Below are 25,944 nucleotides of genomic sequence, written 5' to 3'. Positions count from 1 at the left end.
ACTCACTCACTCGCTCTGTGGATGAGCACACTGCACTGTAACCTTAGTACTTCCCCAAGATCATGCTGCTGCTGACGGAGGAGCCAAAGACGCCAGCCCTGCTGTGTCTACCTTTTCAAATCACCCCACTGTCTCCACAGTTTGTCCAAGAATTAACCCAAACTATTGGTAACATTAAACAAAAAATACTCAGTGAAGCACTAAATCTTGCTAAATAAATTGTATCTATTCTTACCACTCAAGGGGAAAGGGTAAGGTAGTTTGGTAGAGATTGGGCTAGATCTTGCAGCACTGAGTTGTTTTGAAACGCCAGAAAAGCCTTCTCATTGGAAATCTTCATGGTTATGATGGGACTACAGCACAGAAGAAATAGTACGGACCACCTATCTCATTCTTTCTTAATGTTTGAGAAACGGAGGATCACGAGAGGATGGAGAAAATGGTCAGCCCTTGGTCACGAACCGCAGCATTGTCTTGAACAGCAGTATCATCTTGTATGTATGTTCTACTTTGGTTCTTGTCCTTCGCCTCCTTCTTCTTTTTTGTCTACTTTGGTTCTTAACCTGATTTCTATATAGGTCACCATGACCCGAGGTGCAGTTCACCCAGGTGAAAGAAACCCACGACTGTAAAATAGTTGTCTCTTCGGAGAGATAAAGCCGATTTCGCCATAGTTTTTCCGGCCCCAGTTTGAAGTCCCTGTAAGGTGGTGTCTCGTCTTTCTGAATTCTAAAAATCATTGTATTGGAATCTCTTCTTACAGGCACCCAGGAAAGGGAGGGCTGTGTGCCCTCTTCATAAAGGCGAGAACTGTAGTTTTAAGAGCTTCTAAAGAACATTCCAATGGGCCTTAAACTAGGAAATGAAAGGTTAAGGAGATGGGATGGAGGGATGTAACTCAGTCCGGTGGGAGCTGAAGCTGATCCACCTGGGTGGACTAGGGCAAAGACAGATCCAAGAGGGAAGAATCCAACTGCAAGAGAGGGAGGTGGAAAACAAGCTCTCCCATGGGGTGCATGCAGCTCAGCTCCCTTCTCTTTTGCTCACGTTCAAAAACTCAATGTAGGGTGAAAAACACCGGTGCCGCCTAACAGCCCGTATCTGTCCACCGCAAACAAAGGGAAGAAGATTCTTCAGCCTTTTTGGAATGAATGAAGTCTTGGCTTTACCTTTTTAGGATCCACCCATCCCTCCCATGCACCCAATGAGGCTGCAGCCTCTTCCAGCCGGGAGGTGTTGAACTCTCCCAGGAAATGGACAGGTACATCGAGCCAATGGTGGGAGCTGCAGCTGTCCAATGGGAGAGAGAACTGCGTGACCTGGGATTTGAGAATGAGGGAGCCCGCAAAAGAGGGCCGAACGAGGGGGGCGGCCTACGTAGGCGCCGGGGGTGGAGAGGGGCGGGCCGGGTGGCTAGAGAGTGTGCTCCAACCACCGCGGGAGGGGCGGGGCGGGGCGGGGAACCTGCGGACTGGTCGGCGGGCGGCCAACGGGAAGGCGGGTTGGAGCAGGGGCGGGTCCGGGTTCTGGGAAGCTCCGCCCCTGGGTTCCGCAGGGCTGAGGCGGAGCCAGGCCCGCGTCAGGTGGTCCTGGGCGGGTGGCCGGCTCTGGGGGCGGGGCGCGGCGAGGAGAGGGGAGCGGCCGCTGGCGGGCGGCGGCGGGCACCAGCTGCGGGAGCAGGTAGTCTACGCGGAGGTGGGCAGGTGGCCCCCAGCGGGTGAGCGCGCAGGCGGGGGCTCCGACCCGCCGCTCCCCGATGCTGCGGTGAGCACACGTTGCACTTGCCGCGCTAGCCCCAGGCAGCCCACTCTCTCCGAGCAGCCATCCCGGGCCCTACCTGCGGCCGCCGTCGGGGGAGGGGGTCCCCCCAGCTCTGCGGAGCCGCATGAACAATAGGCGGCGGCGGCTCCTGCGGGCGGCGGCAGCCCCGCACCCTATGGATCGGCCGCTCTATGGAGCCCTCCAGAGCGCTTCTCGGCTGCCTGGCAAGCGCCGCCGCTGCCGCCCCGCCGGGGGAGGATGGAGCGGGGGCCGGGGCCGAGGAGGAGGAGGAAGAGGAGGAGGAAGCGACGGTGGCCCCCCGGGAGCTGGGCTCCGACGCGCCGCTGCCCTACTGGACCGCCGTGTTCGAGTACGAGGCGGCGGGCGAGGACGAACTGACCCTGCGGTTGGGCGACGTGGTGGAGGTGCTGTCCAAGGACTCGCAGGTGTCCGGCGACGAAGGCTGGTGGACGGGGCAGCTGAACCAGCGGGTGGGCATCTTCCCCAGCAACTATGTGACCCCGCGCAGCGCCTTCTCCAGCCGCTGCCAGCCCGGCGGCGAGGACCCCAGTTGCTACCCGCCCATTCAGTGTAAGGCGAAGGCGGGGCCCGGGACCCCGGCGGGGAGGAGGGAATGATTGAGGCCTGGGGGGGGGGGGGGGGCGCAAAGAGATGGGAGCCTTCCTCAAGGGTTAGGTTGAGAGTGGGGAATGGTTCACCTGGGGGGTAGGTATGTGAGCGCGCGCGCTGGGGCCACAGGGGCTTTGGTGGGTGCTGTGGGTAACAGAGGCGCCGCAGGCCTCGCCTGCAACCTCAAGCCCTTGGGCTTCTTAACCTTGGTATGACCACCTCAGCAGCAACTGCTGATTCCACTCCCTGAAGCTCCAGCATGAGAATCTCCCCATTTCGCACCCCACCCCCCACCCCCCGCCCCGAAAAAAAAAATCTGGAAGGATTTCAGGCTAGCTGGTAGTTTCTGTTGTAACCTTAGTCCCCAAGTCTGGGACCTCCCGGCCTCTTGGGTCGGCTGTCCCCGCCTCTTAAAGGCATTTGCTTTGAAGGAGATGGGGGTTGTCTCCCGCTGGGCTGGGTTGGCTCACAAGTCCCGGAAGCCTGTGTGAACTCAGGGCCGAAGTGTCTTTGAAATGTCGTGTGGATTTCTTGGATCCTAATCTTGTAACTCAGAAGTTGTACCTTCAGGAGTCTCACTGAATAATGTGCTAAAAAGGGTGTGTGTTGTGTGGAGGGGCAGGTGATAGGAGGAGAAATGATTAGAGAGGGAAAACTGTGTCATTCTCCCACGAGAGATCTGGAGGTCAGGATACAGTGGCTAAATCCTAGTCCCTTGGCACCCAGCATGTTAAGACAACACATTTCCCTTTTTCTTCTCACCCTAGATCCTTGCCTATATTTGGTATTTGCTAAATCCCAGGGGACCCATGCCGGGAGGTCTCTTCCAGGTCCTTTCTTGCAGTGTCCTGGTTTTCACGGATTTCCCAGGAGTCCCCCGTTCCACACCCTGTAATGAAATTTCCTTTGTTTTTTTCAAAGGAGTTAAGTTGCTATTACAGTCCCTTAACCAGTGATGCTAAGTGGTTTTAGCAGAAAGATGTAGACATCTCGTGGTATAGTTTGCACTATTTTGTATTTGAGGGTTTCTGTAATTTCTGTTAAAAAAGTATTGTTAATACATATTTATCTTTATTCCATATTCTGTACATTTTACATCTTAGTTGATTAAGAAACCATCACCAATGTCCAGCTTCAAACATTTAGTTTTAAAATTTCATTTCTGACAGTTAACCTTCTGGCCTTGTAACTTATTTTCACCTGAACAATTGTGTTATTATCTTACAATATTTATTAAGTACCATCACTTAGTATCAAATTCATAATCACCCTGTTTTTCTACTCATTTTTTATCAGGCGTTTTGACTGTCAAATTGATGTTCAAATTTTTAATTCTTTTCTTTTCTCTCTCCCTCTCATCCAGTTAAAAACTTTGTTTCTACATTTGATAGTGCGTGGAGGCAACAGATCACTTTAAGTTGTTTCTAGGTGTTATATCCTTTCGGCACTAGTACTGGGAAGATGAAGGCCAGGGTCCCAGCATAATGTCTGAAATAGTGTTGAAGATGAACTTGGTCACCCATTGGAAGAAATATTGGAAGGATGGCCTGGTGTGTTAGAAAACAGTGTGGTTTTAAGCACAAGTCTGATTTTCAGGTGCTTTGTGAGCAAAGTTTGTGATTTCTTTTTGTTTTTCAGGAACAGCTAATGTCAGAGCAGAAGGCTGTGTGAGGCTCATGAGCAGGAACTCAGTTCCCTTACTGTCCGGGGCTCCCTGCTGTCAGAGCAGTCAGGAGTGAATACCATGTAGGCTGCAAGAACCCGGCCACAGAAAGCCAGACACGTCCAGTGTGCTATGTTAGACGCTCCTTCTCCTTTAGGTGCCCAGGACTTAATCTTTGTGCCCAGGAACAAAAGTTACCTTGTGTAGATTCCTATACCTAGAACAGAGATGGTGAGAAAGTAGGAAGTACCTTGTGCTTATTGAAAGAACGGACTTGATGAACATACGGCTTTTGAAGGTTCTGAGAAGTTATTTAGTGCCACCAGGAGTTCTGATCTTGACTGGAATGAGTTCTTGATCATTCAGAAAATGTAGTTCCAGTCAAAAACCAATCAGAGGGCCTGGTGAAAAGTGGAGACTGTTAATTACCCAGGGATAAAGAAATGGTAAGGTATGGAGGTAGTTATAAGTCACACACGAGGGAGGTTGGTGGTGTATATATAAACTTTCAGTGCAGCGCTCTGATAAAGATGAATGCTGGAAGTTGCTGACTGGTGCGCTTCTGATCTGTGTGCAGTGTCCGCCAGTTCAGTTAGTGTCACCGAGAAATTAAAGGTGATGGACAACCTTTCTCCAAAGACTTGGAATGAAAATGAGCCACTGGTAGCTTTTCCCCAGTTACCCTTTTGAACTTCCCCTCTGGGGCGTGAATAGTGATCTTAGATTGTGAACAGAAAACATTGAGTAATAATGTTCTGTTTTAGTTTTAAATACTGCTTTCAAAGTGAAAATTTTGTTTCATACTTTATTCAAAACGGAAGAGGAGGAAATGATTAAATCTTATGACAAAGAACAATATAATATAGTGATATTATAAATCAGCTGACATTTATATTATGCTTTTATCCCCTCCAAAGTAGGTATTAGAGTATAGCTCTCCATGAAGCTGGCAAATAAAAATAGCCCACGAGGTGCCCTGGCTCATGGGGTTCAGTTGTTAGGCGTCATCCTGCAAACCAAAAGGCTGCTGGTTTGATTCCCCGTCAGGACACATGTCTGGGTTGTGGGCCAGGACCCTGACTGGGGGTGAGCAAGAGGCAACTGATGGGTGTTTCTCTCACACATTGATGTTTCTCTCCTCCTTCCCTTCCTCTCTCTCTAGAAATAAATAAAATCATTTTTTAAAATAGCCTATGAGCTCCCTCATCTTCCATACTTTAGAAAAAGATGAAAAATACAATTCCAAATTTATCATCTTGGGAAATATATGCATAGTTTAAAAGTTTTTCCTGTAGGAGAGTTGCATCTGTTTTCAAGCAGAGCATGTGTTAAGGTTAACACAAATTTACTTTTTTTCTTGCACCCACTGGAAATATAAGGGTGCGTTTTCAGATGTACTTAAGATTTTTAAATGAGTAAGATATGTACCACTTGCTTGCTAAAACCCACCAGAATGTGCCCATACATTTCCAAGGATACTAATGAGAGGGAATAACATCCTGACTCCGAAAATGAAAGAAATAAGATTTTGTTCCTGATATTCCTGGAAATGTCCTTCCATAGAAACTGAGAACTCTGATGAATGCAACTTGACCTGATTCTTACTGAAAAGCAGGTCTTGGCTGGAGCAGGGAAGGGAAGGAGGGCCCCACATCCTGTCAGGTGCAGCTGCAGGTCTAGTTCGTACTCCGAGGGACTTCTTAGCAGGGAAGGGAAAAGAAAGAGCCGTCCTCCCTCGCCCACATCCCCCTCTGTTCTGTGTTCTATCTGCTTGTGAGCTGTGTTGCACACTTTTCTTGAAGTCTGATCATAATATTTTCTTACTAAATAGCAAAAACCTGAGCATTTATGTTCTACCTAGAGCAAGACTATTGCTTCGCCTTCCCCACAGACGTTTTCCATCTTCTGCAAAATGCCGCCAGAGGAGCTGTCCTTTCAGCACCCTAGTTCAGAATCCCATCTTTGAAATCCTTATACATATAAATAAATATTTAATACCTGCCGTGTGTTCACAACTACGCTTCAGACCAAAGAGAAGAAGGCAGGGTACGAGAGAAAATGCAACAGTTCATTCCCTTAAGAAGGATTCAGATATTCAGTTAAAGAAATAAGATGTATAAAAGTTTTTAGAAAAAATGAATGTTCCTTCCCTCCGTGACCTAAGAGACTCCTAACGTAATGTATATTTCTTCAAGAGGGTTTCTAATCTCTCTTTAGCATAGGCATAGTTTTTTCTCATTCATATGGTTGCGATAAGGCAAATATTAGTAATGTCAGATTTCATTTTAGGACCTAGAAACACTCAAGCTCTTTTAGCAGAAAGTGCTGGAGCTCAGGAAATTAGGAGTTTACAGAATTATTGGAAGGGTAGGGAGAAGGGAGGATCAGGTTGGTAAAACTCCCAGAACCTTGCAGACCTGGCTCACCGGGGAAGTTTCTACTTCTCTAATTGGGAAGGTACAGAATCAGGAGTTGCCATTGAAGCTGTCGACTTCAAGAACACTCGGCTGTTGTTGCCGTCCAAGATGAGGCAGCCGCTTGGCCTTGCAGCGTGCCTCTCCACATCCACAGAGCTAATGACTGGACACGGGCGTGCTGCTGTGGAAAAACCCCACTTCCCCACAGCCATGCTTGCCAGGAGAAGCAGCAAGAAGATGCTCTCCATCTCAGTTCTGCCTTATAATCTTCTGCATCTAATTGGCAGAACCTAATCTGCATCCAGAAAGAACTCCACCTGTCAGAGAGTCTGGGAAATGTAGTTTTCAGCTTTCTGGCATTTGTAGTCCTGAAAGGCATGCCAGAAGCATTTTCGAAAGGACGCTGATTGCTAGTCTGCAGGACCCGCCATGCCGTATATCCTTAGGAAAAGTGCTGGATGGGGTGATACGCTTGAACGCTTATAACTTTTGGAGTCAGGATGGGCTATACTTTTTATATACCTGAAGACAGTCCAACTAACTTTTCCTAAGAGTTTTCTTCGTACAGACTGCCAGTCGCATTACAAAATACAAATGAATGTCAACCCTCGATAGGACAGAAGCACTGTAATTAAGCAAGACCGTAGTCTGGGGCATCACCAGCTGCCAAGTGGAGAATGGAATCATCGTGCGGCTGGCTGTGGAAGGAAGCAGTGAGCAGTTCCTCTTTTGCTCTTGCCTAAAGTTCAGAAACATGTTTTTGTTTTCTCAGTTTTTTAGAAAGGTTTTTTTTTTTTTTTGCTTTGTTTTGTATGTATGTGTGTGTGTGTTGCCAAAGTACATACTATTCTCTGTACTTGTTTTAGGAGGTCCAGTTTAATTTTTTCTTTCAGATCTAAGTTTGGTTTATTTCCTACTGAGGTATATAACCCTGCCCCCCCCAACATCCATTTTACTTCACCTGCCGAATATTCAGCATGATGAGTACAGTGGTGAATAAGGCAGACAGAGTCCACCCTTGTGGATCTCGCAATCTAGCGGCACAGCAGGCATTGAACAAGTAATTGTAATTGTGTTGAGTGTTGCCAAATAGAGACTGCTATGGAAGTGTTTGATGGGGCCTGATCTCATGTAAGTTGGGGGTCAGGAAAAGGTCCTTAGGGAATGGATGCTGAAGCTGAGACCTGAGAGATGAGCATGAGTCAGTCGGGTAAAGAGAATGAGACCAAGAAGACAGAAAACAGCGTTTTCATGAGAAAAACATACAATCACACTTCGCTCACATGGCAGCACCGTATCTAGCCCAAGGTTTATGTGCTAGTTACTGCGGATAATGCCACAGAGAATAAGTTTATCGCACTTCCTGCCCACAGGAGTTTACCTTGTAGTGGGAAGACAGAAAAGCCACAGGAACAGACCAGTTGCTGAGTTTACGCATCTGAGTAAATTGGTGATTAGATGGTGTTTTCAGAATGTTTTTGATTTGCTTTTTTTTTTCTTCTTCTTCTCTTTCTCAGTGTTAGAGATTGATTTTGCGGAGCTAACCCTGGAAGAGATTATTGGCATCGGGGGCTTTGGGAAAGTCTATCGCGCTTTCTGGGTAGGGGACGAGGTCGCCGTGAAAGCAGCTCGCCACGACCCTGACGAGGACATCAGCCAGACCATAGAGAACGTTCGCCAGGAGGCCAAGCTCTTCGCCATGCTGAAGCACCCCAACATCATTGCTCTTAGGGGGGTGTGTCTGAAGGAACCCAACCTCTGCTTGGTCATGGAGTTTGCTCGTGGAGGACCTTTGAATAGAGTGTTATCTGGGAAGAGGATCCCCCCAGACATCCTGGTGAACTGGGCTGTGCAGATTGCCAGAGGCATGAACTACTTACACGATGAGGCGATTGTCCCCATCATCCACCGCGACCTTAAGTCCAGCAACAGTGAGTATGGAGGGAGGGGGCTGGGGGGCTTCAGGGCACATTCCGACTCAGGCTGTGGTTTCAGCTGGAGTGGATTCCTAAAGGAATCTTAGTGGACAGTGAAACTCCTTGCTTAAAACCATTCCATCCTTGAGCTGAGATGTGGGGCTGGAGTGAGTGCCGGGAATATTGGTTTAGGGAGAGAAGAATGAGATGCCTGAGGGGTTGGGGTGATTCTGAGCTCACATTAGCAGGCAGGTTCGGCAGTGTGTACTTCTGATGTGGTGTGCAAAAGCACCGCACGACAGCATAGATTTATTTTTCCCCTTCAGGGAAGTGTGTCTGTAATCACAAAAGGGGTTTTCCTCTTTCATGGAACATCAGGTGAAGCACACCTGTGCCACCTGTTTGCGCTTCTGTCCAAACACCCAACCCGAGGTGCCCACCAGAGAAGGGGCACTAAGGAAGAGGAGGCGTGTAGTTTAAGCTGTGAGGCTGATTCAGGTGGCAGTGTCGACTTGGAGAGCATGACCTGGCTGGTAGTATTACAGACTTCCTGATAGCCTAGGGGTAGTATTAATTAATTGTCATAATTACCCAGAGTTTAATAGCAGGGCATGGAGAAGGAACTGTTTATTAAACATCCATAATCCATCAACTGGGTTGTAAAGCGAGTGTTAGACATAATTAAGTGGTGAGTTGGTAGACACTTCCGTCTCTTTCCTTGGCTGAGTCAGCAGGAACTGGAAATAGGCTTCTTTCGTGTGGCCATTTGTGTTTTCTCCTGACTACGCTGTGTGGTAAATGGTATATACTGTGAGTGCCCTGCCCGGGGGTGTTAGGGGGGTGTTAGGACTGTGGGGGTTGCGTGGACCCGGGAACTTCACTGTCTGTACCCTTTCAGCTTTGAACCCAGAAATCCTTCAGGCTTCATTTTATTCTGGGCTATTCCAGGCTGAAGTGTTACTTTTCTGCTGATGCTAATGTGAATCTGTTTAAGAAAATGCGTTTAAAATTGTGTAAGTAGTAAGTGTTTTTGTTGTACGAAAATTAGAAAGTGTAGATGAACAGAAAGGAAAGAAAAATAACCTGGAAGGTTTTCCCTCAGAGAGTATATTTTACACATTTGGCAAATACACATTTACAAATACACATTTGGCATTTTTAGAGCATATATGGTTTTTAGGTATATAGATATACTTTCCAATTTAGTTTAAGTGGCTTTTGTTACCCTTGCCTCTTCCACCTGCACCCTCTTCCCCTTTAATTCATTCTTGAGAGTATGAGTATGAGAGTATGAGAGTGTGAGAGTATTCAATCTTGAGAATATGGAACATTAGGTGTGTATTTTAGATGTAATGCATGTGAAGGATTTAGGTTCCATAAAATAAAACCTGGTTTCTCTTTTCCTTCCATCGTTATTCTCTTTACCCTATGATTACTCTCACATGGGCTTCCAGAATTCTGCTCTTTAACTGTATTAGGTAGATTAAAACTTTGGTGACCCCTTTTCAAAGTAATTTCTACCTAGAGATTGCTTTGGATGATGGGGTAATAAGATGTATTGTTACGAAAATGATATGGAAGCTGAATTGTCTTTATTTTCTTTTGTCTTACATCCTTACCATGCTGGGAGAACTGAGTCAAGTGCTTTAACCTTGTATATCGAGCCCCGAGAGACTTGGGCTAGGCCCATGGAATTGTCATGGAGGAAACTTAATAATTTCCTCCATGAAGTTTTAAATTTAGGTGTAATTTCAAGCTATGAATACAAGGTTTTCCCTTTTATGAGATTTGTGTTTGAAAGCCTAAGCTCCTCTGAAGGAAACACTAACCTGTCAAGGTTCTGCTGTCAGCAGGAGATGGCAAGAAATCTGAACGTCATTTTGTCACCCAGGAAACAAAGGCCTGATCCTTTCCTCATCCTTAAGTGAGTTTCAGGATTGCCAAGGGGGAAGCTTCAGGTGCGCCTTGTGGTGGGTATTGGACTTACACATAGAGCGGTATTTTAAAGGACCTCATCAAGATCATTGATATCCAGCAGCGTGTTGGAGCCACTGGGCAGCATGGTCAGTGTTGCTGGTGATGCCAGCTGTGAGTCTCAGCCGGGGGACGGGGGCCTCCTTGGCAGTTGTCTGTGGGTGGCTGTTCGCCTGGGATTGTATACAGCACGGCCAGTGTGAGCCTGGATGGCACTGTTGTGCTTATTTCATGGCTGCGTGTACATGGCTTGGAAGTCATTTCAAAGATGTTATGCCTCTTTGTTGCCTCCAGTTGGAGAGTCATAACTTCGTTGTGCTTTGCGGACCTGGGGATACTGTCCTGTCTCACTCGGTTTTATTAGGGGGCTCCAGGGAGTTGGATTTTGGTCGGTGTCATGTGAGGGCAGAATTCTGTGAACTATATGTATTAGCTGATTCTGAACCCCCAGAGAAAAGAGTGTGTATATATGGGGGATGACTTTGTTGGGAAAAAGTAGTCGGTGATAAACATCTAGCAGTTACAAAAGGTTCAGTAAAAAAGCAATATTTTAAAAGATTTTATTTATTTATTTTTAGAGAGGGAAAGGAGGGAGAAAGAGAGAGACATCAATGTGCGGTTGCTGGGGGCCATGGCCTGCAACCCAGGCATGTGCCCTGACTGGGAATTGAACTTGTGATGCTTTGGTTCGCAGCCTGCACTCAATCCACTGAGCTACACCAGCCAGGGCAGTAAAAAAGCAATTTATTAAAATGTTTTATCATCCTGGTCACCTACTTTAAAAAAGTCATATGTTGTTTAGTGGCAGTGAAATCTGTATAGCATATGGCATCCCATGTTGATATGTAATCTGCAGTGTTTAGGTTTGACTGTACATAACCTAAAAAAAACCAAAATAACACTGGTGAAAACAAGGTACATGTTCATTTGTCTTTGAAAAGAAGTCTGGAGGTTTCGGGGCATCTCCACAGTGTCGTCAGGGACCCAGGTCCCTATTTTGCACTCCGTCATCCCGACCCATTGCTCGTATCCTCGGGGGTCACCTTACAGTCCAAGATGCTATTCTTTGGTCTAAGTCACAGGCTTGGAGGAAGAGGCGAGCAGATCAGAGGTGCTCCTGTAGCCGAGTTCTCTCCCACTAACCTCCCAGAAGTTCAGCACAGCACAGCTGCCTACATTGATCAGTCCGAATGTAATCAATCACATAGCCGTAGCTAGTGCAGGAGAGGCCTGGGAGATGGGGATTTTGTTCTGGGGGCAGTGGGTGCAGCTGATAATCAGGTCTATTACCAAGACAGGGGGAGAGAGTGGCTGATGGGGAAGCAGTGTACCATGGAACCTCAGTGCAGGGCACGCATTGGGAAGAACCATTGTGTTGGATACTTAGCCTTAGACAGCCGAACAAGGTGAGCTAGGCCCTGGGATGTGTGGCTCAGACCGCTGATCTAGCTAATGGTTTATACCGCTTTACCATGTTGCATCATTAACTTAAACATCACTTCTTGAAATGACCTGTTAAAGCGCTGGCTATAAAAATGGATTTATGTGTCCCTGCTCCATCAGAGCTGGGGAAAACCAGCTGCTTGGTTGTTAGCAACAGTATTAGTGAAAGGTAGTCTCTTAGAGGAAGGACTTCCCTTTGGGGGGTAGGTGGATGGATTTCAGGGTTTTGACTTACAGACATTTGGTAGAAGAGCAGTTGAAGAGTGGCCATTAAAAGTTACATTAGTGTAAAAATGAGATCATATGAAAAAGCCTTGGAAAATGGAAAGGCCTTCCCAAAGTGAAAGTAGTGTTATACTTTTATTTTATCATTAAATAACTTTTTTCCTCCTCTTAGGAAACAGAAAAAACATAGAGGTGAAAGAGTGTGTTTTTTTCAGTTTTTGCATTCGTGCATATTTGTTTTCACTCCCAAATCATGCACCAGAAAGCTTGTTTAAAAGATTTTATTTATTTATTTTTACAGTGAGGGGAAGGGAGGGAGAAAGAGAGGGAGAGAAACATGGATCTGTTGCCTCTAGTATGCGACCCGACCAGGGACCAAACCCGCAACTTAGGCATGTGCTCCATTCAACTGGGAATTGAACAGAGACCTTCTGGCTTACTGGACAACCCCCAACCAACAGCCACACCGCTCAGGGCCTGCACAGGAAGTCTTAGTAAACATTGCTTATAGCATGCTTTTCCCTCTCCCACTTGTCAGTGTATTGTCGCCACTTTCTTATACAAGTAAATAATCTTTTACATTTACAGGTTGCACAGTATTCCACTATTTAGATACAGTATTTTGTATCAACAAAGTTAAATCCCTATATAATAATAATAACAACAACAACAACAACAGCTAATGCATATTGAGTGCCCTCTCTAGGTCAGGCACTGTCTGAGCATTTTATGTGGATTCTCGTTTAATTCTCACAGCAAACGTACAGAGTTAAGACTGTGAGTGTCTTTACAGATGAGGAAAGTGAGGCTGCGAAGAGGCCAGCCATTTCTCTGGGCTGTCACTGCCAGTCCAACCACCAGACTTCGAGCCCAAGGCTGACTCCTCCGCTCGTGTCCCTGATCACCACGCCGTTGTGGGCACTCTGCTCTTGGGCAGCTGGGGTGTTCCACTGCGTTATTTCATGCAGCCCTACAGTACTTCAGTTTTACATACTTAGAGGTGATATTACTCTGGTCATGGAGCCAAGCACCCACATTTCGTTACTGTATGATTGCTGTGTCCCTAATTTCGTGGTTGAAAGAGCAGAGGTGAGACGTGAACTGTATTTGGTTTGGGACCAGCCACACCTGCCTTCCTGTTTTTGGATGTCAGCTTAGTCTTGTCACGAGGTTTTTGTTGCCTTATTTCCCTCTTTTCCTCAAAGGTACTTTCACCTTAAGCCAGGCTGGTTCCCCTTTTCCCTGGAAAGTACATCTGCTGTACTTTCCAGCCACTAGATTCTTATCACTCTGACCCCTGCTGTGGGAATAGCCATGCTTTCAGGATGCCTTCACCTCATCTCTCTGCCTATTTAAGCCCTACCCATTTTCTTGTGCTCAGCTCAAAACTGGCTGCTGCTGCTTCCTGACAGCCCATCACTATTGTCAATGCTAAGTAGTTGTTTGGTGCTAAACACTTATTACCTGACAGCTGTGGAAGAACATTAAGGTGACAGGGGACTGGAGCTGCTAGTCCAGTGGTTGGAAGCCCAGATGCCTTCCAGTCAAGATCCGTAAATTTGTGAGGCAGCTGGTGTGAAGATATAGGGCTTGGTGGGAGTGATGGCGAAGTGAGTGTCTGCTCCACCCAACACAGGCCGTTGCAAAACGAAGCAAAACACTGTGCTGGCCTGCAGCTAGCTGGCTGCCGAACTGCATCCCTGGCCTCCTGTTTTTGTTGGCTCTGACCTCAGGAACACCCCCTGTGTCTCTAAATAGATTTCGTGTCTTTAGGTCCCAGGCACTTGAATGAATGGGTGAATGAATGAAGTATCACTTCAATTGGCCTATTTGCAGGATCTCAAAATGTAAAAATTCCCCTTCTCTTGTTGGAGGAGGTTCTTCATGCCTCACTTGCATGGAATTTGCTTTTTATCCTCGTTATAATCTCCAGGTCCTTGAACCTCACTGACATCTGAGTTCATCAGCCTGTTCTGGGTGTCATGTGTGGCATTTTTACAGCATATTCCTTACCAATCTCCAATGCTTTGCCCTCTTCTTTCTGTGCGCGCCTCCCAGGTGCTAGCCCCGAGTAACTCTCACTGGCCGATGTCTCTGCTGCAGCCAGTTGCAGCCTGCCAGGCACTGCTGGAACAGGCCACTGTTCTGCACTGCCTGGATCCGCTGCCAGCCTGTCTCATCCGACCTCAGCATTCCTTTTGTTCCCAACTTGTGACTTCCCTGTCATGTTCCTCACAGTGCCTGGTCCAGTTTTGTTGAGTCGTTTGATTGGCAGGTCCTCTTGCAACTGGAGGCCTACAAGGCATCCCCTGCCTCCTAGTTCTTTGCTCACAAGTGCTTTGTGCCCATCTCAGACCTTCTCTCGGAGCCCGCAAGGCAAGGAAGAGGACGACCTGCTTTCTCGCCGTGTGAGGAGGTTCCAGCTTGCCCTTGGCCTCTGGTCGGCTGTAATGTTCTATCCCTAGTGTGCATCTGGTTTGGACACTGGCTTTAGCCCCCGCCTGAGGCCTGTTTAGGATTTCTTCACTCTGCGAGCTTGCTGGCTGCAAGGCTTGTGGAACCCATGACCCACTCACTGGATTCCACTCTCTATGTCCTTGTTTTTGCACACATTGCTCCTGAGGTAGAGTACATTTCTGACTCGGGGATGCAGCCACTGAGGCACAGGCATCCTGGCCAGCAGCAGTGTGGCACAGACTTGCCTAGAAAACGGTGAGGAGTAGCCATAATAGTAGCCTTCCTATAGAAACCATAGCCCTGGCTGGTGTGTCTCAGTGGGTTAAGCATGGGCCTGCGGACCAAAAGGTCACCAGTTCGATTCCCAGTCAGGGCACATGCCTGGGTTGCAGGCCAGGTCCCCAGTTAGGGGCATGCGAAAGGCAGCTGATTGATGTATCTTTCGCACATCAATTTTTCTCTCCCTCTCTTTCTCCCCTCTAAAAATAAATAAATAAAATCTTAAAAACAAAATAAAACCATAGAATATTCCCAGTGTGGATGGGGTGGGGGGGGCAGTCAAGTATCAGCTAGAGAACCCAATTCTTTGTCTTTTTGAGAGATTCAAAAAATCACTTTCTATGCCCCATGAACACATCCCCAAATGAGATACTTCCAACAGTTCCTGGCTCTGGTATTTCTGAACTTTCTCTCTGTTATTCTTTCCATTTCTGACCTTGGGGTTCTTTGCTACAAGTTCCCTCTTACGGAGAGTTGGAGGATGATGGATGTGTTTTTGAGGACTTTTCCTGACGAAAGCATACGAGTGCTCAACGAGCTGGATTTCTCCTTCGGTTGCAGGAGACTGTACTTAACGGTCAGCTGGCAGCCACCAGGCCTGTCCCAGAGGATTGTGTTCAACTGACGGGTAGCATTTTCCGTGACTACAGAGACATGTTCTGCAAGTGAAAATAAATGCATAAGTGAATAAAGCTGAAATGAAGCAAGCAGCCAGCCAAGTGACATGATTCAACAGAAGGGGCCAAGAGGTCTGGTCTGCAGGTCACAGTGTGTCTTCAGTTCTTTACCTTTGTCCGGGAACCTTGCTTTTCCCTTTTCCCTTGGGTGTAACGATCTTCTGCACAAAGGTGGTCCTCATCTGTGTGTCCGTTTGAGCGCATGGGTTTGGCATATAACAGTGAGCCACACCAGACACAGTCGTGAGGCTGGTGCGTGCAGTGGAGGGAAGATGTAGGTGCCATGAGAATGACTGATGGAGGGGCCTGCCGGGGGCTGTGCTGAGAGGGGACCTGAACCGGACAGAAGGAGTTAAGGAGATAGGTGTTGACGGTAGGTGGGGCAAGGAGCTTGGTCCCTCGGGGACTCCATTCCCTGTGGAGTCTCCTGCCTCAGTCCTTTCCTATGGTTGGAGGGGCTTCATTAGGGAAATTGATCTCTTTGCGGGATGTTTTTCTTTATTTCCCCCAAGTTTGCTTGCCACCCACTTTCCCTTCCTCTTTGCTAACTCTGTATGTAGCTCACTCAGTGGGGCTGGAGTGGCCTGGGGCCCTGGGCTACGTTTAGGCACCTGTAAAGCCTGTGTTGGAGTTGGAGCAGAACACTGTGTTGTGTGGAGAATCTTGGTAGATATTCCTGGACTATGACTGAGCCATTAGCTTGGGGGAAATAGCCTCAGTGAAGGCTCAGGTCGGCTCACAGTGAGCAGTGTGGGTTCTGATTTCTAAATACAGGGTGGGGCAAACGTAGGTTTATAATTGTTCATATGGAAAATACTACAGTAGTTAACAAACAATAATAATACAAGGATAAACTCTGTTTCATGTACTTACAACGGTAAGCCTAATTTTGCCCCACCCTGTATTTCTTTAGTCTCATCTCCTTGACCTCTGTTTCTGATTGAAGCCATTGTTGCCTTGAGAATCAGGTAAACTATTATGTCTTCCCTTCCTTAGCTCTCTTTCCAAGCAAACCTGGTAATAGCTAGGTAGTGACCTCCACCTTTCACAGGTGGCCTGCGGCGCTGCCATTGCTCACGGACAAGATCTGTGTTTTATGATCGCTAAGGAGACAAGACAGGAACCTGCCTGTCTCTCCTGACTTGGCGCTTTACCTCGTTTCCGAAGAGGTGGCACAGGATCACTGTGGACAGGGAACCTGAGACATAAAGTGGCGACATCAGCGGTCTGGTTGAGACAAGAGAAAAATGTAGCTTCTTCCCCAGGTTGCTTGTCTCTTTACCTTGGACTCCCTTTCAGTACTCCCACCAGCTTCTTGTAGAATCACCATTGTTCTTTTTATTAAGGAAGGGTTGTTAACCCGGAGTCCGCTGGAATCTAGACAAAATGTGTGTTGGTTCATTTGGGGGGAAAGGGTTAGAGCCTTTACCAGTCCAAGACTCAGATAAAGTTATGAACCAACACTGTTAGAGAGAACGGTCTTTAACTGAGCACCTGGGTAGGAGGGCTGCTGCGGTGGAGGGGACAGAGGCCTGGGGCTGCCCTTGGCACTGACTGGCTGGGTGGCCCCGGGCATATCTTGTGCTTTCTCTGGGCCTCAGGTTCCTCGTTTGTGAAATGAGAGGTTTGGATGGGATGGTCTCTGTCCCTGCCAGGACTGACATTATGTGACTGAAGTGTGAATGTGTGTGTTTTGGGAGTAGGTGACGACCACCTGGTCTGTCTGAATCTGTGTGCCCAGGCTCTCCCCCATTTCGTAGCTTCTTGTTGCAGGGGCAAAGCTCCTGGTGGGGAATCTTCGCCTAGTGAGAAAACAGTTGACAGGAGCCCACAGGTGCTCCCTTTCCCCTCTGCTGCCCAAGGCACGACAGATGGCCTTGCTGAGAGAAGATGCTCCGGTCACATGAATCTTAATGGGGATTCAGAATAAACCAAGGGCAGCCTGCGTCTGCAATCAGGACGTAGTCAGACACCTCTACTGTCCTTGGTGCTGAGCGATGGGCAGGAATTTGAAGGTTTTGATTTCAGAAGAAAGCATTTCTCCCTTAAGCTTTATGTTTGGAACCAGTGTGCTCTAATGGAAGGGACACTGCCTTGGGTGTCAGAGAGACATGAATTTAAGCTATTTCTTGAGCCCCTGGCATTGGACATGTGGCTAGGACTCTCATCTGTACAATGCGGACAGTGCAGAAAAGAGCAGGGCTGTTTCAAGACGGTGTGTCCCCCAGGAACCACAGTCAGCAGTGGGGCTGCATGCACTTTTTTCCTCTTTCCATGGAGCAGGAGAAACTTCTTTCTATGCCCTGTCGTTTTAGGTATATGCAGGACGTAATGGGTTTTCCTTTTTAAAGCTGCATGAGGATTTTAGGCAGCCCCGAACTGCTGTCTTTCAAGTCAGCCAGGTGTAGTTTTACCACTTCCACTGAAATAGGCAGATTTATTTTCGCTGAAGCCACAGAAAGGGACTGATCCCACCAGCCCCTTCCAACTGTGCCTGGGCCTCTTGTGGACCCAGCTTAACTCGTGGTGGTTGGCCCCCTGAGAAATGCTGTCTCCTCTCGTTATGGCCTCTGGCCTGATTGAATGGGACAGCTGGCCAATTTTATGGCTCTGCTGGCCTCTCAGCTGATAATTAAAATGCTTTTGCCTCGGGAGAAAGGCCATATATTTCTCTCTCTCTCTCTCTCTCTCTCTCCCCCACTCTCCCTTCTCTGCTGCCGAGGTCAGAGGGAATGTCTTTTTTCAAACCATCCTGGCCTTCCCAAATCAAGTTAGCATTCTTGTCGCAGTCTCTTTTAAGCCTGGAATATTCAGGGAGGGTAGAAGAGATTTGGAGAATCAGGGTCTTCTGGAAGGAAAATGGAACGTGATTACCCCCTTTTCGTCTCTGTATAGCAACTCTTACTTCCTACTGCTATTCCAAATCTGGTTGTGCCCAGCACATAGTGGGTCCTCAAGAAATGTTTTTGGTTTTAATCATCACAGGTTCCAGTGCTGTGCCTTCTCCCATATATTAACTATGCCCCTCAAGACATTCTGCAAACAATGCCAGAACCCCCCTCCTTCAGATCCCCCTCCTTTAGTATGTGAACCCCCTACCCATTGGAGAGGAGCCCACGTGAGCTCTGGGTAAGACTGGGTTTGAGCCCTGGCTCTGCTCCTTGTTAGCTGGGACCTTGAACAAATGATAAATTCTTTGTGCCTTAGCTCCTGCAGATGTGAAATGGGAATAATTATAATCCCATCTATCTCATTTTACAGGGTAGAAGTGAGGATTACATAAAATAATCTAGGTGAAGCTCTTAGCTGTGCCTGGCATGTGGTAAAAACTCCACATATTGATCATTGTTATTGTAAGTCCAGCGCCTACATTTCTTCCCTCAGTATTTAGATCCACAATTTGTGATCTTGTACTTTTGAGTACACTGTGTCTTGTACCTGCATTTTCAGTGTTTGAGTCATACATATTCTTTCCAATTGCACTATGGATTTTTAAAATTCAAAATGTAATTAATACATGTACATGGTCAAAAATAGAGCAAAATTGAAATACAAAGAAAAGTCAGTCTTCTTCCTACCCCGGAGTTTACTTCTTAGAAGCAAATGGAGTTAAGGTTCTTAGAAGCAAATGGAGTTGGGTCTCCTTTGGTGGTTTTTTCTATGAAAACAGGAATCCCAGTAGGATTCTTGACAGCAGAGGTACTGTGTTTTCTCCTTCCATCTTCCCCTGCTCCCTATCTCCCCCTGCCTTGAATCATGCCTAATGTAGGACTTTGCATATGGCAGTCCAGATGCTTAGCCCCAATTCCAATTTTGCTATGAAATCTTGCTTTTCCTGTGCCTAGTTCTTTTTTGGATGGACTCAAAATCCTTTATTGAGTGAGCTGCGTTTGCTTCTGTCAAGTCTTTGCTTTTATGAGGTCTGTTCAGAAGGTATCTAGCCATGCACTATGAAAAATAGAGACATTTACTAAAGAAGATACCAGATACAAGAAACATTTGTGCATAGGACAATGATGCCTCAGTCCCCTTCAAAGTAGGCACCTTGGGACCTCACACAGTTTTCCTGGCATCTCTTCCACTGTTCAGAACACTCTGCAAAATCCTTTGCTGGAATGCCATTGGCTGCCCCATTGTATTTTCCTGAATCTCATTGAAGGTCTGAAATCTTTTCCCCTTTTTGGTAAAAGCCAGAAATCACAGGGCACCAAATCTGGGCTGTAAGGGGGCTGAGTCACCTGGGTAATTTAATGTTTTGCCAGAAACTCTGCACAAGACTTGATGCATGAGTGGGTACATTGTTGTGATGAAACTGCCAATCACCAGTTGCCCATAGCTGCAGCTGTTTTTTGTCATATTGCATATTTCACCTGATGAAAAACATAGAGGTAGTACTCCTTATTATTTGTTTGGCCCCGAGAGGCATACTCAGGATGGACAACACCTTCCCAATCAAAAAACACAGCCCTGGCTGGCGTAGCTCAGTGGATTGAGCACGGGCTGAGAACCAAAGTGTCGCAGATTCAGTTCCCAGTCAGGGTACAGGCCTGGGTTGCAGGTCATGACCCCCAGCAACTGCACATTGATGTTTCTCTCTCTTCTCTCTTTCTCCCTCCGTTTCCTCTCTAAAAATAAATAAATAAAATCTTAAAAAACACACACACACAGTTAATATGGTCTTGATCTTGCTGCAACTTTGCTGTACCTTCTTCAGGTGGAGAACCAGGCGACTTCCATTGGGACGACTGGGTCTTTGTTTCCGGATCATACTCATAGCCATAGATCCACAATTCATCTCTGGTGATGACCTTGTTGAGGGAATCTGGTTCATTGGTAGCGGTTTGAATCAAGTCATTAGCAACTGCAGCACCACATTCGTTCTGCTCTGATAGCAGAAGCTGCAGAGTGAATTTTGCCATGGCACGTTTCATGCCAAGATTCTGCGTCAAAATCTCAGACATAGTAGTTTTTGGAATCCCCAGATCAGCTTCTGGTTCTCTCACTGCCAGTCACTGATCTTTGTTGATTGTAGCCGGTACACGTTCAACATTCTCAGATGTTCTGCTTGTTGCAGCCCTTGTAGAACGTGGGCCACTTTCAATAGATTCTCGACCACCTTCAAAGTCTTTGTATCACACTTTTTTTTGCACTGCATTGTCCCTAAAAGCCTTCTGAATCATCTGAATAGTTTCCATGGAGGAATGTTCAAGCTTAACTCAAAATTTGATGCAGATTTATTGTTTTCTTCACTCGGCCATTTTGAATGTGATGGCCACACAGTACACATACTCACTCAACGGCGCCTACCACCCCCACTGACTAGTACAGTGAAGTCATCATTGTTCACACATGTGCATTCTGGTCCACTCGCCTTTGCTGCCAGGCTATATCAATGTGGCACAAGCCATTCTCAGTATATTAACAATGGCTGGACTTTTTCTGGACAGACCTCACCATTTCATAAACTTTGCAGAAGGTTGGGACCCTGAAGGAAGGTGTTCCTTGGAGTTGCTCAGAGAATCAGAAGCCTAATGTTTGTCTCTGGAGTTGCCTACCTGTGAAGGCTCTTGCTTCCCATCTCTGGGAGTGCGTTGGGGTCGGGTAGGGGTAGAGGTCAGGGCTGTCTCCATACCTGTGCAGCTGTGAGGTCCTGGCAGTGATGGATATTGTAACTAAGACCTTTCCCTGCAATTTCTTGTGACTCTTTGCAACCTGATGTACCTTATGAGGCAATGTAACAGGAAACATTAGCATTGAAAAATGAGAAAAATCATCCCAGACTTCACTGTGCAAATGTGACCATTTTTATTGTTAGATATGATTTGCCTATTCTTGTCTGTATTTCTCATCATCTGCCATTTTAGTCATAATGTGCATGCTGTCTGGACACATTGTATGGTTTTGTTTCTGCATCCCGTTAACCTTCAAAATCCAAGCGGAAGGAGAAAAGCTCTGTGGTTGGGGGAAATAGTGACAGTCTTCAATTTCCAGTATTCTTAACTTTTTTTGTGTTTATTGATAAGGCTAGAGCTTAAAGAAACCTTGGAGTGGTGACCTGAGAGAGCTATGTGACTTGCCTAAAGCCACGCTGTTGACAATTCTGAGTCTCAGGACAGTGTTCTTTCTCCCAGCCCCTGACCGTGGGGCCTGTGACTCTGCCAGGCTTTCCAGCCACGTCCAGCGTATTGTGGACAATGGTGAAATGAGAATGTGTACAGTGTCTGTCCGAGGAATGGGGATGGCCTGTGTAAAAGGCCCCGGGGTCAAAGCTTGGGAGTGAAGTCTGCCTCTTTCCTGCTCACCAAGAGGAGTTTGGTCATTTTCTTTTCTGTGTTAGGCAGAAGAATAAGAGTGTCCTATGCTTTTCTAGGTGGTTTAATTTTCAGGAAGAAAAAAAAACCCCGGAAAAGCATTTTATTTTTCCTCCCCAGCTGTATGGAGATGTAATCAACACATAACATTGTACAAATGTAAGGTATACCAGGTGATGATTTGACGGACATATGTATTGCAAAATGATCGCCGCAATAGGGCCAACCCCTCCATTGCCTCATATAATTACCTTTTTTGTGTGGTGAGAATGTGCAAGGTCTGTTCTCTTAGCCACTTTCCAATACGCGGTGCAGTATTGGTAACTATAGTCCCTGTGCTGTACCTTGGCCCCCGGAACTTACTGTACAACTGGACGTCTGCTCCCTCTGACCAATGTCTCCCCACTCCCCAACCCGCAGCCCCTGGCCACCACCACTCCACTCTCTGTCTCCGTGAGCTTGGCATTTTTAGCTCCCACATATACGCGATATCATATAGGACTTGTCTCTGTCTGCATCATGGCCTCAGGGTTCTTCCCTGTTGTGGCAAATGGCAGGGTTTTCTTTTTGTGGCTGACTAATACTGCAAGGTATATGTTTACATACCACATCTTCTTTATCCATTCCTCTGTAGATAACGCTTAGATTGTTGCTTTATCTGAACTATGCGAATGATGCTGCAGTGACCATGGGGGTGCAGATGCTGCTTCCAGATAGTGATTTTATTTCCTCTGGGCGTGTACTCAGAAGTGGGACTGCTGGGTCCTGTGCTAGTTCTCTTTGTTTTCCAGGGCTATCACTGATTCACATTCCCACCAACAGTATGCAAGGGTTTTCTTTTTCTCCCTATCCTGGACAACCTTGTTATCACTTGACTTTGTTGACAATAGCCATTCTGACAGGTGTGAGGTGATTGCGCATTGTGGTCTTAATTGCATCTCCCCGATGATTAGTGATGTTGAGCATCTTTTCATGTACCTGTTGACACTTTGTGTATCTCCTTTGGAAAAATGTTTATTTTGGTCTTCTGCCCATTTTTTAAGTAGGATTGAAAAACATTTTTATTTCTTAAGTAGTCAAGTCCTGGTACCTGTTCTTAGGGATAGGAATTCCGTGGTGGATCAGGAACAATCTCTCTGCCATTGGTATTTCTCTTCTCCCCTCCATAGAGAGCTACCCATTCTAATTATTTGGATTAAATTAATAATAAAATGAGCTCTTCTCTCCCAAGCGTGTAGCAGCTGGTGACAAGGAAAGAGGCACCATCAAGTCCCATGGATGGCAGTGGCAAACCATCTTAAATTTTTCCCACAAGCTTTTTTCAGATGATTTAAGATTAGTTGTGTATTGTGACATTATCTGTTTTTCCCCCTTAGCCTGTTACGCATGGTGACAGCAAGAAATGAGCCTTCATTCCCTCCCCATCCCCTATGCCCTATTTCTAGAGATGGGACAAAGAATAATCACATTTTGGTTTTGGTGCTGTAGAATTTATTTGAAACAATATCTATCCAGGCAGAGGTGATGCTAGCCCCATTTTACATTAGAGGAAACTGAGGCTCAGAGAGGTTTAGTGCCTTGCCCAGGAACCCATAGCTAGAGAGTGGTGGAGCCTGAACTTGAATCCCGGGCTGTTGAGTGCTTGTGTGCTGTTCTTTCTGCTCTGTTCCCTGGGAACAGGTGGCGGTAGGAGATTCTCTTCCAGCAGCTTGCCCAGTGGGGTGGCCCCTGCGACTCAGCAGAGCCTGGGTGTGATGAGCTACTCCCTGACTTTAAACCTGGTCTTGGGGCCTTTGTGGAGCAGATCATCCCTACATGGAGCTGCAGGGGGCATAGCGTTCACTGCTCCAGCCAGGGGCCTCTACCACCTCTGGACCCGATGGTCCTAAAATGCACAGGAGCTGAGGGCCAGTTTCTCATTTCCTTCTTCCCCAGAGACCCTCCCAAAGCACCACGTGAACCTTAGCTTTCCTCCTGTAGCCTCAGCTCTGCTCTGTTCGTGTTGGCCCTGAACCACTGTGGTGCTTACGCACAGCCGTCCAGAAGTTGGGCCATGCAGAAGTTTCCCCTTTATTGGACTCATGTTTTCATTTGTGTTTGTGTTGTGGTTTTGTTTTTTTTAAACAAGGGAAATATGTATAGATTTTAAAGTCATAGACGCTCCTTAATGGCATTTAAAAATTCTTTTTTTTTTTTAAAAGATTTTATTTATTTATTTTTAGAGAGGGAAGGGAGGGAGAAAGAGAGAGAGAAACATCAATGTGCGGTTGTTGGGGGCCGTGGCCCGCAACCCAGGCACGTGCCCTGACTGGGAATCGAACCGGAGACACTTTGGTTTGCAGCCCGCGCTCAATCCACTGAGCTACGCCAGCCAGGGCTAAAAATTCTTAACCAGAAGAGTAATGTGAACATTCAAAAATGTTTGGACACATCTGTTAGTGGCAGAGCCCCATGTGGTTGTTCAGATCCTGTGGCTTTTAGCTCCCTTTCCTCTAGGAGGTGAGCAGGCCCCTGGGTATTTGCAACCAGAAGAACCATGTTGGACCAGCGTAGTGATTCCATTCCCTTGGAGGAGAGCTAGGCATGCTCTGTGGTGCCTCCTTACAGTTTCAGGTGAATATTATCAAAGAGAAAGTTGATTTTTCACCATTTATTCTTTAATGCTTCGACTTGGATCGATCGCTGGTGGGACAGCCCCCAAACTATTATCAGTAAAGCTTCTCCACTGTTCCCTTCCCCCATGTCGCTGCAGGGATTTGACTTTTTTGCTACGAGTACTTTCAAGCTTTTGAGATGGGAGGGAGGAAGGGGGACAAGGACTAGAAGCCTCCAATTCAGCCTGGCAGAAACACTTCTTAAAAAGGTATTTAAAATATAAATAAAAAGGAATTTTAAGCAGAAAATTTATGAGCCTCTGTGTAAGGGCAATGAGTGGGAGAAAAGGGCATTTGAAGAAATGTGGCTGTGGGCCTTATGAACCCTCTGATGCCTAACAAAATAAGGAAACAGACCAACTAATTTTGATTTCCTTTAGGATGCTGCCCCCTCCCCCGACTAGGTCCCCCACTGGCTACATCTTGCCCTGTGATTGTAACTGTGAGCTTTATATGCACAGCTCCAGGTGGCATGGACCATGAATCTGGCCAATCTTAGGCTCCTCTAAGCTTGCTGGTGCTTGATTTGGTATGTAGTATATTGGAGGAGAGGCTGGGAATGGCAAGGTCACTGATAATGACCTTCCAGAAAGAGTAAGAGTGTCTCTGTTGAGGAAAAAAGAGATATTCTCAGACCATTCTTCACAGGGACGTTCCCAAGGGCAGGAAGTAAGGCATTGGAATATTTTCCCAGCAGTTCCTGGTGTGCTCATGATGCCTGCCTTCCCAGGTAGCAGGGAAGAAGGCAACAGACAGACTGGCCTCTCCCTGGAAACTCAGGTGTACGCTCCCAGCTAGTTGAGTCTTCCATATGGAAACAGCTCTGGCCTGCTAGTGGCTGCAGAGCAGAGCGTGGGCCCTGAGTCAGGGCAAGATCTGGGCAAGGTCCTCCGCCTCTGAGGCCATTTCCACTTTGTAAAATGGGGGTAACCTTAGTATTTAATTATAGCATTGTGGTGAGTGTTAAATGAAACTGTGTGTATACCCCTTAGCATGACACCTGGCACGAAATAAATGCTCAATAAAAGGGAGCCTTTTGTTTTACTTATTTGTTTGTTTATTTTAGTTGAATTTAATAGAGCTGACATTGGTTAATAAAATTATATAGGTTTCAAATGTACAATTCTATAATGAGCCTTTTCTTCTCTAAAAAATACTATAGTGGCATCTCAGTGCTTGTTGTTAATTTGTTTTGGTTCTCATGATGAGAGCCAAAACTGACGAGTACTGAACCTGAACGTGAGGAGTGACGAAGCATTTTCTCTTGCGGGGCGCCATGACTCCTACAAGTTTTAGCAAGTGCAGTGAGTCCTAAGCAAGTGCTGAGTGCCGAAACATTTTTTTTTTTGTCAAAATGCGATGAGTACAGGGTTTGATGAGTTCTGAAGTGGACGAGTACCGAAGTGTGACCGTATTTGCTGCTTTGGTAGCAGCAGACAGGAGAACACACTGACAAGTGTGTCACCAGCTGTTCCCATTACTGCTGCTCGGAACAAGCCACCCCAGACGAGAACCCATTCATTGTGCTCACGGAGAC

General features: G+C 46.7%; 1 protein-coding gene across 1 annotated transcript in view; it reads left to right on the top strand.

Annotated features, from left to right (window-relative positions):
• Window positions 1-1,622: 1,622 nt before the first annotated feature.
• MAP3K9 (mitogen-activated protein kinase kinase kinase 9) overlaps window positions 1,623-25,944 on the top strand; it is a 77,573-nt gene continuing 53,251 nt past the window's right edge. Inside the window, 2 exon segments of the mRNA XM_028507868.2 lie at window positions 1,623-2,352; window positions 7,989-8,402. Coding sequence (XP_028363669.1) covers window positions 1,953-2,352; window positions 7,989-8,402 — 814 coding nt within the window. The 5' untranslated portion in view covers window positions 1,623-1,952.

Source organism: Phyllostomus discolor, chromosome 1, assembly GCF_004126475.2.
Source record: "Phyllostomus discolor isolate MPI-MPIP mPhyDis1 chromosome 1, mPhyDis1.pri.v3, whole genome shotgun sequence".
NCBI classification, from domain to species: domain Eukaryota; kingdom Metazoa; phylum Chordata; class Mammalia; order Chiroptera; family Phyllostomidae; genus Phyllostomus; species Phyllostomus discolor.
This window is presented reverse-complemented; position numbering and strand designations above follow the sequence as displayed.